At 36.7% G+C, this 16821-nt stretch overlaps 1 protein-coding gene and 1 long non-coding RNA gene across 2 annotated transcripts; both read right to left on the reverse strand.

Moving 5' to 3' along the window:
- Positions 1-270: 270 nt before the first annotated feature.
- On the reverse strand, positions 271-15680 carry LOC103518989. Its single transcript, XM_008484068.2, has 4 exons — positions 15563-15680; positions 8313-8521; positions 7531-7641; positions 271-393 (listed from the first exon to the last, which is right to left on the reverse strand). The coding sequence occupies exons 1-4, from the start codon at positions 15678-15680 to the stop codon at positions 346-348; spliced, it is 486 nt and encodes a 161-aa protein (XP_008482290.1). The 3' UTR covers positions 271-345.
- Positions 712-1830, reverse strand: LOC113471459. The gene is made up of 3 exons (XR_003394153.1): positions 1502-1830; positions 1220-1411; positions 712-851 (listed from the first exon to the last, which is right to left on the reverse strand). It is a non-coding gene; the product is annotated as an uncharacterized LOC113471459 (long non-coding RNA).
- Positions 15681-16821: the final 1141 nt, after the last annotated feature.

Consider the following 16821-nt stretch of genomic DNA (forward strand, 5'->3'; position numbering starts at 1 on the left):
TTGAGAGCACTTTCAAAGACACGACCGCGCGACAATGTGAGAAATGAAGAAATCAAGAAAGTGGAGGAAGACGAAAGTAAAGTAAGTGTGCGATGAAGTATTGACGGTCAGTTTAGAATTATAAGTGGACTTACCGAGTTCTATCTTCTCACGGGCTTCTGGCCGTTGTAGGCGACCGAGTGGGCAACCTGGTTGTACATGAAGTTTGAGAGCACTTTCAAAGACACGACCGCGCGACAATGTGAGAAATGAAGAAATCAAGAGAGTGGAGGAAGACGAAAGTAAAGTAAGTGTGCGATGAAGTATTGACTGTCAGTTTAGAATTATAAGTGGACTTACCGAGTTCTATCTTCTCACGGGCTTCTGGCCGTTGTAGGCGACCGAGTGGGCAACCTGGTTAAGAAATACGTGGGTGTAAATTGCAGAAAGTTCTATGTCTTTCCATTTCTTTCTTGTATTCTCTGAGCCAAAGATTTATCTTGTCTTTTGTAAAGCTTCTCTGTGTCGGGTATTAGCTTCTCTGTGTCGGGTACAGGTGTTGTGAAATCTGTTCAGATCGTTTTTTGGTATGTTTGTATCCTTTTTACAATGAGGGTATACCTAAAAAACTGATTACACAAAATTCAACTGATTGGCCATAAGGAGTGCGAAAATTAGCTGACTGACCATAAGGCAATCAATGATTTAATTGTTTTTCAATTATTTTACAAGTCTCTCTATCATGTTTGTAGGTAAAACTCTTTTCGGATTTGAGAATTTTGTGGCAAACTATAATATTTTGTACAATTTTCGTCATTTTCTTTTTTGATCCCTGCAAATATCTTGTAGTAGAATCGAATGCCTTACTTAACCTGCTTGAACGGGACTACGGGAAAATGGTGCGACTTTTCCGAAATTTTCTTTCACCAAACGATGTAAACCGCTGTTTCGCATATTGCCTGGAGGTCAGTCAGCTAGTTTTCTTATTCCTTATTGCCAATCAGTTGAGTTTTATGATCCCGAAAGTGGTTTTTCCTGTACTACTGGAAAATGGTACGACTTTTCCGAAATTTTTAATTGTTTTTCAATTATTTTACAAGTCTCTCTATCATGTTTGTAGGTAAAACTCTTTTCGGATTTGAGAATTTTGTGGCAAACTATAATATTTTGTACAATTTTCGTCATTTTCTTTTTTGATCCCTGCAAATATCTTGTAGTAGAATCGAATGCCTTACTTAACCTGCTTGAACGGGACTAAAATATCTCTCTTTTGCTTTACAAATCGACCTACGAAATCAGACAATGCGCACCCACGTGACTCGAGTCTCCATTTATAAATCAATTCATTTATAAACCACATTCTATTATTTATAAAACCATTCCATTATCTATAAATCCAATTCTTTTCTTGAACGCAGACCAAAATAATTACCTATTTTATAAACCACATTCTATTATTTATAAAACCATTCCATTATCTATAAATCCAATTCTTTTCTTGAACGCAGACCAAAATAATTACCTTCGTTGGACTTTCAGTTTTTATTGTCCCATGTGTGCGATGATTGGGAGCACATTCCTTCACATATGTTCACAATATGTTCGTGAGGTGTTAAATATACAGAGTGTTTCAAGTTGTTCTTATGTCGAACAAGTTCCTGTAGTTCAGAGGTGGAACGTTGGATTTGTAATCTGGGAGGATGGGTTCGACTCCTAGTAGCGTCATACAAATTTAGTTGTGTCATTTCGAGGTAGCAATTTTTATTAATATGTTTCATCTTTATTTGGCATAATATCTGAGTCTCAGCTAATTTCAATTTTCGTTCCACGAACAATTTCGCCAATTGCGGAGTGAATTTGCTTTCATCACCAACCTCAGTGGTGCAGTTGTTAACGCGTTGGACTTTGGATCTGGAGGTTGGTGGTTCGAGTCCAAGTCATGTCATGAAATTAGATGTAAACTTTGTCGTTTTGTTATTTTATGTACGTATACATTATACATCAAGTAGTTTGTAAATATTGATGGGAAACATAGGGATCAAGCGTTTTTGGAGTTTTCAGGGTTCAAAAATTCAAATTACTCAAGACGAGTGACTTCGTTGAAACGGTTGTCTATAAATTTAAATTGTTTGTTTCTTTGAGGGTCATTTGGATTTTTTTTTTTTTTTTTTTTTTTTTTTTTTCACTTCCTAGTGAATTTGGGAGTAATTTTGGGAAGTAATTTTACCATTTCTAATTTACTTGTTGTTTATTTTGTTGGGATATGGATGGTTCACTCTTCAATATCAGATTGTTCAATTTTAGAGTAGGCTATCAGAATGCGATCGTGTATTGGTAATTTTTTGACTGGGCGAAATACTGCCGTGCTCCTATAATAAGCAATAATTTAATAAAATGCCCCATAGCATATTCTCAACAAACTTGTTTTTTTATTACCTCCTTATTCAATATTCTTTCTAGTGAAAGACTCTCTCTCAATCAGGAAGTACCTATTGGCATAATATTAATACATTTCTCTGCTTAACTGACCATATCTTGGTCTACCATCTTGTTACCATATGGAATACTGCCGTGCTCCTATAACAAGCAATAATTTAATAAAATGCCCCATGGCATATTCTCAACAAACTTGTTTTTTTATTACCTCCTTATCCAATATTCTTTCTAGTGAAAGACTCCCTCTCAATCAGGAAGTACCTATTGGCATAATATTAATACATTTCTCTGCTTAACTGACCATATCTTGGTCTACCATCTTGTTACCATATTCAGGTGTACATAGAAAACCATGTATTTATCTTATTTATCACCATATATTTATTTATGTATTTGTTTATTATACACCATAACCATATATTTATTTAAAACCATGTATTTCTTCTATGTATAAGTATATTTTGTTATTTTCATTAACATAGAGATTTTTAATACCTGTTATGTTCTTAACATACTCGTTACTTAGTGGACAAGAGAGCCAATCACTTTCTAAAAGTCCAACTTTTACATGTCAAACTTCTAGTAGGTACTATTAACTAAACGATTTTGGCACCTGTTTTTACCATGTTGCCTATAATCTATGTAAATTCTTCTTTTATATGCGGATCTGCGTTCTAGCTAGGACTGATTGAGAGGCTGACCCCTTCTGAACACAGGAAAAGGCGCGGAAGAAGAAGATAGAGGGAACTGTAACAACGAAGGTCTTATAATCCGTAAATCGAAGAGAAGAGGAAAGTGTAGGAGAGAACCAGTCGTTCCGAGAAAAAACCTCATCTGTTTAGGATAAAGTTCACCCTGGACCGAAAGGCGCTCTACTTTCCTAGCTAACTGGGCTGGGTCAGGTCAATAAAGATTGGAAAGTCAAAATTTAATCTCAAGGTGGCCAAACCAGGAGTTAAAATCCATAGGGTTCCAAACGAAGTCAACTCACCAGCAGATGGGTTCTTGACCAGACTGATTCCGGCGAAGAGGTCGATGGATTCCGACTTGTTTTTTGCTCAACTGGTTTTTGCTGCTTTCTTTTTAAAGAGCCAAAGGATGTGAAAGTGGTTTGATACTGTACTCAAGGTTTAATATCTACCTTTGTATCTCGGTATTTTTCTTTCGACTTTGACTGACTTTAGGGTTATTATTTAGGTGTAGTATTATTTTTTGATGCATGCCTGATTTGGGATATTTTTTCAATACTTTCGAGTTTTGTGCCCCTTGGGTGTTCATGATTAATTTGACTGGAATCCGATTTGAAATTTGAGACACACCTGCGGGCACCTCTGATATTAAAGCTTAATAAACCTGTTGAATTTCACATTTTTGACCCAGTTTTGAAAGGAATATGGATTTAAAACCTGCTTTTTTTTCGGGGCTACAACTTTCACCGTTAAATCATGTAACATTTTATGTTGTTCCTCATAATCCATGGTAATTTTGTCAAAAAATATTTGTTTTTTGCTCAACTGGTTTTGCTGCTTTCTTTTAAAAGAGCCAAAGGATGTGAAAGTGGTTTGATACTGTACTCAAGTAAAACCTTGAGTAACTCAAGGTTTAATATCTACCTTTGTATCTCGGTATTTTTCTTTTGACTTTGACTGACTTTAGGGTTATTATTTAGGTGTAGTATGATTTTTTGATGGATGCCTGATTTGGGATATTTTTTCAATACTTTCGAGTTTTGTGCCCCTTGGGTGTTCATGATTAATTTGACTGGAATCCGATTTGAAATTTGAGACACACCTGCGGCACCTCTGATATTAAAGCTTAATAAACCTGTTGAATTTCACATTTTTGACCCAGTTTTAAAAGAAATATGGATTTAAAACCTGTTTTTTTTTTCGGGGCTACAACTTTCACCGTTAAATCATGTAACATTTTATGTTGTTCCTCATAATCCATGGTAATTTTGTCAAAAAATATAGTAATAATGAAAATAAAAAGAATCAATAATTCAAAATTGAAATCTACCAACTTCTGAAGATACGAGAGATAATAAAGAAGATCAAAAGAGATCTCGAAGACATTAACTAAGGTCTAAATCAATGATGGAAAGTAAGAATAAAAGAAGAAGGAGGAGGAGGAGCAGAAGAAGAAGAGAAAAAAGAAGAAGACCCCAAATAGAAGAAGACATACTAGAAATAATCAATACCAGAATCTCATCAAGTCATCAGTGTATGTACAATGCAAAACTGACGAAAAAAAAAGATTTCTGATCCAGTCTAAATTAAACGCCATAGATACCTATAATAAAAGAATAAATAAATAAATATTTTCCAAACGGGATAGAAATAAATAAATAGTAAATATGTTCAGCAAATTGGTAAGCAATTCTGTTCAGATATTTGATAGTTCATTCGGATATCTACTCGATAGGAGCCACACGTAGTCAGGTTGATTCACCTGTGCATGTTTTAAATTTAGTTTCACGCAAAGTTATATACCTATTGTATAATCAAATAATCATGCAATACTCATACCGGGCACGGGAAGTAAGTAGTCATACCATAACAGACCTACAAGACTTGTACTAGGTATTGAAGGACACAGAAAGCACTAAGTAACCATAGCATACCTACAAGACTTTAAAATACCTACAACCTGTAACATACCTACAATTATTTAGGTAGGTATTAAAATATGAAATAATAATAATGATGATGATAATAATAATAATAAAAAAAAAAAAATTCAGCCACGCTTCACGAATCGTGAGGCGTCGTGTGAGGTGCGTGATATCACGTGTGCGTTCCGCCTCAAGGCTCAAAAGTAAAAGTAAAGAGATACCAACACTCTCCAACTCTCCAAAGGAAGAATTCAAAACACTCTCCAAGAGCCAAGACGAGATTAGAAAGAAGTATAAAAAATTTAATTTATGCCCAACTATAAAAAAAATAACAAAATCAGCTATAAAAATAAACAAACAGCTAATACTGATAGATAAGCAACTTAAAATCAAAGTGAAATGCGTCATCGATCAACTGGTCTTTCTATGGACCACTTTGGTGGAGCTGATCCCAAACTAGTTTTCTAAATTAGGAGAGAAATGAGTATTAACAATCTTATATTATAAGAACAAGATCCATTCACTCATTCACATTTCACAGTTCACATTTCACATTTCATAGTTCACACACTGATCGCGGCATCTACAGATAATCAGTAATCACATACATAGCACCAAGCTACTATTCAGAAGAGCATTCTATTCAGAAGAATGGCATATTAGCATAGGTATTACCAATAGGTATACCACAACAAATTACCTATTCACCATAAGAGCAATTAAGACCATTGAATATCTCTCTATCTACAAGTCTATGTTCTGTAATTGAATTAACAATGCGTCTCTCCACACTCCACAGTATTTTACTACAATACTACGATTACTACAAGTATTTCATTCATTAATCCCTCAAGGTCGTATTTGTCAAGGTCACAGAGAATTGTCTCGGGGCAAATTACCTATTCACCATACGAGCAATTGAGACCATTGGATATTTCTCTATCTACAAGTCTATGTTCTGTAATTGAATTAACAATGCGTCTCTCCACACTCCACAGTATTTTACTACGAAGCTTTACTACAATACTACGATTACTACAAGTATTTCATTCATTAATCCCTCAAGGTCGTATTTGTCAAGGTCACAGAGAATTGTCTCGGGACACTCCGCGTTGGAAATAATGAGAAGTTAAACAATAGATACATATATGTAAGAAGCATATGTGTAAGAAGAAGTGATTTATGTAAATGTGAAACAATGCGGTTGTACAATAGGGTTTTGAATGAATTGAATACGTAGTAGGTATAAGTGGTAAACACGTACAGATTGTAGACACAGATTAGAACTATTACTTATGTAAATATGACATTATGGCTTGGTTGGTTCAACCTGTGTTTAAATGTATTAAGAATACCTCAAATCCTCAAAACCACATGGGTAAATATAATTTTGAAAGATTACGTGTCTACGAAGTACGAATATATCTATGAAAACAAATAGTTCACGAAAAGAAGTAAGAGGTAGCTAGCAAGTAGCAAATCAAAATGAGATTATCAGAAATCAGAACTGAAGGAAAGTTACATAGTCCGATAAGTAGTGGTCTATCAGAAATTCAGAAAATGAGAAGTTAAACAATAGATACATATATTTATGTAAGAAGCTAAGAAGTGATTTATGTAAATGTGAAACAATGCGGTTGTACAATACGGTTTTGAATGAATTGAATACGTAGTAGGTATAAGTGGTAAACACGTAAAGATTGTAGACACAGATTAGGACTATTACTTATGTAAATATGACATTATGGCTTGGTTGGTTCAACCTGTGTTTAAATGTATTAAGAATACCTCAAATCCTCAAAACCACACGGGTAAATATAATTTTGAAAGATTACGTGTCTACGAAGTACGAATATACCACAAAATCTATGAAAACAAATAGTTCACCAAAAGAAGTAAGAGGTAGCTAGTAAGTAGCAAATCAAAATGAGATTATCAGAAATCAGAACTGAAGGAAAGTTACATAGTCCGATAAGTAGTGGTCTATCAGAAATTCAGAATGGTAAATCATATAACAGAGATATTACCGAATTAGATGACCGCAAGTATCTGCACACTCAGTAATTACGCCAATTATCTACATTTAACCAAACCTTCACCACGGAAAAATGGTAGCTTGGAATTTAACAAGTGTTAGCGCACTATTGAACTTTCTCTAAAGAGATCTAGAGGGAGCTAAGCTAATCAAGCTATAATAGAAACTAGTGGTAAATATAGGGAGCAAGCATGTGATAGTCATTATGGAATGGTTAGAGGCAACTATGAAGCACTTATTAGAGCACCTGCTTTAGAATACGTATATGTACATGAAGTTTGAGAGCACTTTCAAAGACACGACCGCGCGACAATGTGAGAAATGAAGAAATCAAGAAAGTGGAGGAAGACGAAAGTAAAGTAAGTGTGCGATGAAGTATTGACGGTCAGTTTAGAATTATAAGTGGACTTACCGAGTTCTATCTTCTCACGGGCTTCTGGCCGTTGTAGGCGACCGAGTGGGCAACCTGGTTGGAGTAGGCACCATGGGCATCATGACCGCCTCCTCCGTAGGAGTCCCATCCACCACTGGAGTAGGAGCTTGGGGCGGACCAGCCGGCGTGAGCGTGGTGTTCAACCTGGGAGGGAATGAGAAGAAATGTGTTAGTATTCGGATGGGAAGGAAATATTATGAGTATAAACCAGAAGGACCAAGACCAAGAATGAGGTACAGTGACATGATAGGTATAGGTATAGGTATGTTTTATTTGGTATCAATTTTTTTCTACAAAGAATTTCTTATCCTAAGCTTAATCTAAACTTCTAAGAGAAGATAAGAAAGGATATCGAAGATAAAGGAGTGGATTGGATGGATGTGGAGAATACATATGTTAATAAACACTGCTTTCTGTAAGAGGTTTGGTGGAGGAAGCTGTAACAACGTAGGTCTCATCCCGAAATCGAAGAGAAAAGGAAGGCAGGATAGGAGAAAGCCAGCCGTTCCAAGGTACGAACCTCAATCCTTCAGGATAAAGTCCGCCCCGGGCAGAAATCTAGCGATCTAGCGCTTACAAGGCAGACGAGCTACCAACCAAGCTAACTAGGTTGGTGGTTCATATTTTTAATGCTGGGATTTGCTGCAACTGTTTCATTACCCTCACGCCCTGGGCGGAAATCCAGAGACCTAGCGTTTACAAGGCAGACGCGCTACCAACCAAGCTAACTAGGCTGGCTGTCTTGTAGATTTGATTGCCACTTCGGAAAGGCCTTTTCGAGCGTATCGATTGTGACTTTCGCGGGTTTTGCTTACCACTTCGTGGTGTGGTTGATGGTGCTGGGACAGCTTCTTGATGGCGATGAATCCGGAGATAGCCAGGGAGATGAGAGAGGCAAGGATGGCCTTCTTGGCGATCAGGGCGATGACGAAGTAGGCGAGGACGGCGAACAGACCGAGCTTCATTTTGAGACCGATGATGAACGGGATGAGGGCCTTGATCAGCTTCTTCTTCTTGCCACGGCCTGGGGGAGAAGAAAAGTTAATTAGGGTACATTGAGAAAAAAACTAGGGTGCTAGAAGCCCACTCGAGTTACTGGATTCCGGTACTCTAATTTGGAACTCTGTATCAGAAACTCTAAATCAAGGGAAAGAGCTCAGTAACAGATGGTCACCCATCCGATTCGGGGCAAAGTCTTTTTCAGTTTTCTCCATATTTGTATTATAAGAAAATCATAACTAGAAGTAAGCAAATAAACCAAAAGCCAAGCCATAGCTTCATAAAAGAAATGCCCCGACAAGTGGGAAGGTGGATACCTTCAAGTAATGGCACACATTTAACACCAGTGCGGATAGGTAGTTACAGATTTTATCTCTCTTCCAAGAAACAGACTCTCGAATTAAAAAAGCAATAAAATGAGAGATCCAAAGAAACATGATCATGGTAATTATGCTAAACATTACGTGATACAAGTGTTTTTTTATATATTGCACGTAATTTTCAAGTGTTCTCTATTCTCTAACTTGTAATGTACCGTGTCATTTACATGTGTTGTACGGTGTTTGTATTCGTGATTAACATGTTTACAAGATTCATCTTGATTGCGATTTAATTAATTGCACTGGATTTATTTATTTTTAATCGCTTCCAGCAGAAACGACCGAAAATCGTGAGTTTGAAAGTTTTCAAGATGTCTCAGAAGAGTCAGAAGAAGTGTAAAACTTTGCCCTCTTGCTATGTGAAGGATAAGGCCAGCCATACACGATGAGTTTTATCTCATGAGTTGAACTCATGAGTTAAAACTTATCGTGTGTGGGTGTTTTCTATCAGATAAATATGTTATAAGAAACTAAATGTAATAAGAATACCTAGATAAACAGGTAAGTGTAGGTGCATAAAAACCACATATCATACACTAATGAGATGCTCTTTGGATTCGTCAGGTATGATTGCAAATTTCTGCATTTAATTTAAAGGGATAAAAAGGCAAAGACAATAGGTAAATTTAATAGAACTGTTCAAAGAATCCATACCGCCAATCTTATCTTCAAAGTTAGACTGTAATGGTATTACATCATCATCAGCAAGCTAATTTGACAAGTACCTAAATGTTCATTTCCAAATTTTAGCTTTATCTAAATCAAGGGAAATAGCTCAGTAACAGATGGTCACCCATTCGATTCGGGGCAAAGTCTTTTTCAGTTTTCTCCATATTTGTATTATAAGAAAATTATAACTAGAAGTCAGCAAATAAACCAAAAGCCAAGCCATAGCTTCATAAAAGAAATGCCCCGACAAGTGGGAAGGTGGATACCTTCAAGTAATGGCACACATTTAAGACCAGTTTATCTCTCTTCCAAGAAACAGACTCTCGAATTAAAAAAGCAATAAAATGAGAGATCCAAAGAAACATGATCATGGTAATTATGCTAAACATTACGTGATACAAGTGGTTTTTTTATATATTGCACGTAATTTTTAAGTGTTCTCTAACTTGTAATGTACCGTGTCATTTACATGTGTTGTACGGTGTTTGTATTCGTGTTTAACATGTTTACAAGATTCATCTTGATTGCGATTTAATTGATTGCACTGGATTTATTTATTTTTAATCGCTTTCAGCAGAAACGACCGAAAATCGTGAGTTTGAAAGTTTTCAAGATGTCTCAGAAGAGTCAGAAGAAGTGTAAAACTTTGCAAATTTTAGCTTTTGGCGTACATAGGTATTAGGTACCCATTGAAACAAGACAGATAAACAATATGTTAATAAATATGGCAAAAGCTAAATTCAAAACGCATCTTAAACAGTAAGTTTACTTAGATAAGATGATCAGAATTAATAGAATCAAGGAAACACGTCTGTGGTAATTTCTCTCAAAAATGACAAACGCCACACTTACGAGTAAGCTACAAACCACTAACAATATTAGTCAGACATTCTTCAAACAAAGTAAACAAAGTAAGGATTGCAAGTACTAACACTAACAAAGTAAGCATTGCAAGTACTGACTAAGTAGAGCCATTAATCTCCTGTGATTGTTCAAATTGATTTTTGACTGCCCGTCATCAATTATATTGTCAGTTAAGTGGAACGTGTATATTCAATAAAACTAATGAATTTGTCGAGAATCAATAAAAATAGCCCAATACGGGCGAAGAGCGCCGGAAAGTGACTGGAATCTATTAGTCAGACAGACTGGAGTAAGGTGCCACGTGAATAATACATGAGAACCAATATAACATATTATTATAACCCATATACAAATATAAATAGATATCTAGGTACCTAGGTAAATAAGTTAGAAGCTATAAGAAACTAAATGTAATAAAAATACCTACATAGATAAAGAGGTAAGTAAGTGCATAAAAACCACATATCATACATTAATGAGATGCTCTTTGGATTCGTCAGGTATGGATTGCAAATTTCTGCATTTAATTTAAAGGGATAAAAAGGCAAAGACAATAGGTAAACTTAATAGAACTGTTGAAAGTTTAGCCAACACCTGAGAGCAGCCTAAGACGCGTTTCGTTCTTATTTGAACTCATCAGTTAGACATAGCTCTCAGGTGCTGGCAAACTTTTGATGATATAGGGTAAACTCTTGATGATATAGGGCAAAGTATTGATGAGAGAGAGGCTATAATGATCATTATGGTTAAAAACAAGTTAGAAAAACAAGGATCTGATGAGAATAGAAAGGAAAATTCCAATGAGTCCAATTAGATCTTCTCCAATAGGATGGGCAAAGGGGAGATTTGGTCCAAAAATACTCGTTCAGCCGGGATATATGAAATGGTATTATCATTATTAATTAGATTCATATTAGACACCCAAATAAGATAATGGCTTACCTTATTTTATAATTGACTAGGGTTCTTTGTGGTCCCTGGACCAATGGAACACAAAGAACCCTAGTCAATTATAAAATAAGGTAAGCCATTATGGTATTATCATTTATTTGAGAATTTGACCACCATAATAGAGCTCCAAATACATCAGACCGGTGTCTGTCAGAGGATCTGAGGGTGAATGGCCGGCATTAGGGTTGGGTGGTAGGGTGACAAGCCATACCATGCTTTTTTGTGAAATTTCGTCTGGGATTCCTTTGCGTGTACACAACTCTTTCCTACTTTCTCGCTGCTATTTTCACATCAACAGTAAACATGACAAGATCTACGTCTAGACTGCAATTTTCCCCACTCCGAGGCTTAGGAGGAGCCCGGTAAACAGGAGGGCGTGGGTTCGATCCCAGCCGAGGCATGGAATTTCATCCTCATTGACAACGGACACCGACTGTTCCTAAAGTTAGGAAGCAGACTTTGACAACTGACACCGACTGTTCCTAAAGTTGGGAAACATCGACCCTGCCTCGGTGGCGATTTAGTCAAGGCGCTTGAGTGGTAATCAGAGGCCGTGGCTTCAATCCCAGCTAAGGCATAGAATTTTATCCTTCTGTATTTGAAAATTTGATTACCTGATTTGAACGGAAACTGGCAAGTAGAAATCAGAAAGCCAACTAGGTGGAAGGTAGCACCTCTTGTAAGCGCTAGGTGTCGGTTTCGATTCCCACCCGGGGCGAACTTCATCCTAAAAAGGATAAGGTTCGTTCTCGGAATAATTTCCTTTTTTCTTATCCTGTCCTTTCTTCGGTTTTGGGACGATAAGACCGCCTTTGTTACAGTTCTCTCTATCAAACCTCTTCATAAAAATCTGGTGTGAACATCACACGACTTTCTATTACATTTGAGGAACACATATTTGAAAATAAAAGAGAAATTTGTTGACACAGGGAAGTATCGAACCCGCAACTTCTCAGCCGTAAGTCGGACAGTTCTAGAAGTAGCACCATTCGATTCGGCGTGAAAAATCACATGGGTTTAACTATTCACATGCTTACTTGGTAAGTCGGACTGTTACGCTATCCAAAGTTCCAAACATTAACCAACTTTTACGTAATCCTCCGTCACGAGAGAACTTACTCAGCGTTAATACCATACCAGATGAAATCCATCAGAATAGAAAATATCGCCGACGTACATATCTAGTAGAAATTCAAGATTGTTGTTTTAAGAGGTTTGACAGAGGGAACTGTAACTGCTATGGTCTTATCGTCCCGAAATTGAAGAGAGAAGGAAGACAGGATAGGAGAAAGCCAGCCGTTCCGAGAACGAACATTATCCCATCAGGATAAAATCCGCCCCGGGCGGGAATCGAACCCGCGGCCTAGCGCTTACAAGGCAGACGCACTACCAACTAAGCTAACTAGGCTGACTGGGGGACCTTAAACAGCCTGAAATTTCCCTTGCTACAGAAATGGTTTCAGGCCCCCTTGATGAACCTAGGCCTGATGACCCCCTCCCCTCTGGAAGCCCCTGGATAGGTGCAGACAGTTATACAGGGTGTTGTGCGTTTTTAGTGGTCAACTGGGTATTTCCAAAACTATATCAATTATCCAAGAGTGATGTTAGTCAAAAGAAGAGAGTAATCATCTCACCAAGAAAGTGAAGAAATTATCAAAGGAAAAAGACAGAGAAGATGAGTTACCAAGAAAGAGAAGGAGAAGAATAAAGACAAGAAGAAGAAGAAGAAGAAGAAGAAGAAGAAGCAGCAGCAGCAGCAGCAAAAGAAGGAGTAGAGGATTAGAAGAAGATTAAAAAGAACAAGAACTAAAAGGAAAAGGAGAAGAAAGTTTGTGCACGCGAAAGAAAGTTAGCATTAAAAGGAAACCATTAACTATTTATCAAACAGGTTAATTAGTGAATTATAACATTATCAGGTGTTAGAATGTTAGATGTACGAGTAAAGGATGCCACAAAGAAAGTGAGACAATTCGTTCAAGACAGTAATTCCCAAAACACATGGAAAATTTAGAAGTAAATATGTATGTAGTTAAAAGTAAACCATTAACTATTTATCAAACAGGTTAATTAGTGAATTATAACATTATCAGGTGTTATAATGTTAGATGTACGAGAAAGGATGCCACAAAGAAAGTGAGACAATTCGTTCAAGACAGTAATTCCCAAAACACATGGAAAATTTAGAAGTAAATATGTATGTAGAATAATTTAAAAGAAAACAGATCATTATGAAATTAAAAGATCTCACCAAACTGTTAACACTTTTAAACTTGTTAAACGCATTAAATAACCAAAAAACAAGTTAAACTATCTGTTTATCTGACTTAACCACCTGTGACAAGATTTGTAAAAAACGGTTGGATACCCAACTGTCAGGATAAACAGATCATTATGAAATTCAAAGATCTCACCAAACTGTTAACACTTTTAAACTTGTTAAACGCATTAAAGAGCCAAAAAACAAGTTAAACTATCTGTTTATCTGACTTAACCACCTGTGACAAGATTTGTAAAAAACGGTTGGATACCCAACTGTCAGGAACCGCAAAACTAAATTTAATGGGTAAGTATTTCAGTAAATGGGTAATTGCGGTTGAATTTAACAACTTTGGAACCAGCTTATTCTTTCTTTTCAGGTGTTGTAGAATTCTTTTTAATGGTTAGTTTGGTTGGTCATTTTAATTATTCTCTGGCTAATCAAATACCTACCTACAATTATGATTGTTTATCTGGTGGAACGTTTGCTTTGAATTGTTCATACTGATTCTTGATTTAATTATAGTAAGGAATGTAGATTTATTTTTTTTTTTTTTCTATTGGTAATAAATTGAATTGATGCGCAATTTTCTATGATTAATAGAAAAAGTTTTTGCACTGAAGTACTACCTACTTGTATAGAATGTAGATTTATTTTTTTTAATTTTTCTATTGGTAATAAATTGAATTGATGCGCAATTTTCTATGATTAATAGAAAAAGTTTTTGCACTGAAGTACTACCTACTTGTATTTGAACACTAGGTGGTTTCTTTTAAATATTTCAGGCCTTGTATTTTTTTATGGATAGAAGATTTGAGGAACTATTTGAAAAACCTTTGAAGATTAAAAATTAAAAAAATATTCACTATATCATTTCACAAAATAATATTTCAAATTCAAAGTAGTCCCCATTTTGAGCTCAAAGTTCCTGGGCTAGAAATATGTAGAGTAGATGAATATCATTTACCTCTTTAAGAAATCAATAAAAAAAAGTACATTTACGTATCCATAATATGTTTTAAGTGTCTACCTACGTACTATAGGAATGGAGTGGAGAGTATCTATTAATTTATCTTGTTGAAAGTACGGATACTTTGTTTACTGTTTCCGACGTAGATTTGTGTTATGGTACCAGTAACGGGTCTTTGTTTAATGATAGCCCCTTAATCTCTTTTAGATATTTATATTTATACGTAACAGTGGAACTTTTTTTTTTTTAAAGAGGTTTGATAGAAAGAACTGTAATAGCGGAGGTCTGATCGTCCCGAAAGCGAAAAGAGAAGGAAGACAGGACAAGAGAAAGCCAGCCATTCCGAGGACGACCCTTATCTGTTCAGGACAAAGTCCGCCCCGGGCGGGAGTCGAACCCACGGCCTAGAGCTTACGAGGCAGACGCGCTACCCTTCAAGCTAACTAGGCTGGCTTGGGCATCATTGGTTGTTGGAAAGATTCCCAAGTTCCCATATTTGAGAAAGACATTCCAAGAAACCAGATCCCGCCCTCATGATTAAAAATACTAAATACCTATACCTATAGGAAAGTAAAATCAAAGCTCTGGAGTCAATCAACAATAAAATTGATCAAAAATTTTGACCGAATACATTACTTTCCTTATTGTAGGATAAAGGAAAGTAAAAACATGATCAATAATCACACGTTATAAGACCGCAATATTTGGACCAGTCCGGTCCTTAGTCCATTCTAACACATGAGAGCCGACGCCTACAGTCACACCAAACTTGACCAAACCCTTCTCTCTTTTTCGCTCATATCTCAGTCGCTCCACATCAGAGTGCATCGGGGATTTGTCCATTAGTTAGAAAACAAAATTTCCTACTATTTTCACTATTATTTGGCGTGTTTGACATTACTTTCCTTATTGTAGGATTAAGGAAAGTAAAAACATGATCAATAATCACACGTTATAAGACCGCAATATTTGGACCAGTCCGGTCCTTAGTCCATTCGAACCCATGAGAGCCGACGCCTACAGTCACACCAATCTTGACCAAACCCTTCTCTCTTTTTCGCTCATATCTGAGTCGCTCCACATCAGAGTGCATCGGGGATTTGTCCATTAGTTAGAAAACAAAATTTCCTACTATTTTCACTATTATTTGACATATTTACTCAGTACCAGTCCGGAGTTAGAAGCTGTTAAAATTCAACAAGATCCAACCGAAAAAAAAAATTCACCCGATTACATTAATTCTATCCTGTCTTCCTTCTCTCTTCGATTTCGGGACGATAAGACCATAGCAGATACAGTTTCCTCTGTCAAACCTCTTTTTTTTAAAAAAAAATAATTTCCTTCCTATAGGATAAGGAAAGTAAAAAAAAAAGTTCGACTCCTATATGGGCTAATTATAATAAATATCGTGATTGATTCCGCGGAATCGCATTTCGAGAAGCCCACTCCGAGATCGGCATGTCAAGAATTCCGGACCCGCCCGCCAGAGGAAAGTACACTTGTCAGATCGTATTAAATTTTATGATGGCCCCAGTCCAAGCGGAGTCTCATGGTCACAGCCCCAATTTCTCTAGATGCACCTAGAGCCCCCGGGGGTCGACCACATTCTCCGACCATGAACCTGTCCCCAGCAGAAACCTTCACCTAGAAACCGAGAGACCTGTTTGGTCCCAGTGGAGAAGATTGTGAAGTCGGTTTGGTTGATATTGAACTGATATCTCTGAAAGAAAAACATCATGAGATGACAAGTTTGATTGTAATGTTCTGTTGACAGACATAATAGATGTAGAAGATTGTGATGGGATCGGTTTGGGTGATATCTCTGCATGAAAAATATGATGAGATGGGGCTAGGTATAAGTTATGATGACAAGTTTGACTGTGATGTTCGATTTTCGTTTGACTGTGATGTTCGATAAGAAAAACATCATGAGATGACAAGTTTGACTGTAATGTTCTGTCGACAGACATCTATTATGTTGAAGATTGTGAGATCGGTTTGGGTGATATCTCTGCAAGAAAAATATGATGAGATGGGGCTAGGTATAAGTTATGATGACATGTTCGATTTTCGTTTGACTGTGATGTTCGATTTTCGTTTGACTGTGATGTTCGATTTTCGACCGGAGCCCGGGTTGAACTTGTATCCTAAACAGATAAGGTTCGTCTTCGGAATGGATGGCTTTCTCCTATCCTGTCCTCCTTCCTACACCTGGGGAATTCGAGCACTTGACG

This window comes from Diaphorina citri, unplaced genomic scaffold (genome assembly GCF_000475195.1).
Source record: "Diaphorina citri unplaced genomic scaffold, Diaci psyllid genome assembly version 1.1 scaffold2468, whole genome shotgun sequence".
Lineage (NCBI taxonomy): Eukaryota > Metazoa > Arthropoda > Insecta > Hemiptera > Psyllidae > Diaphorina > Diaphorina citri.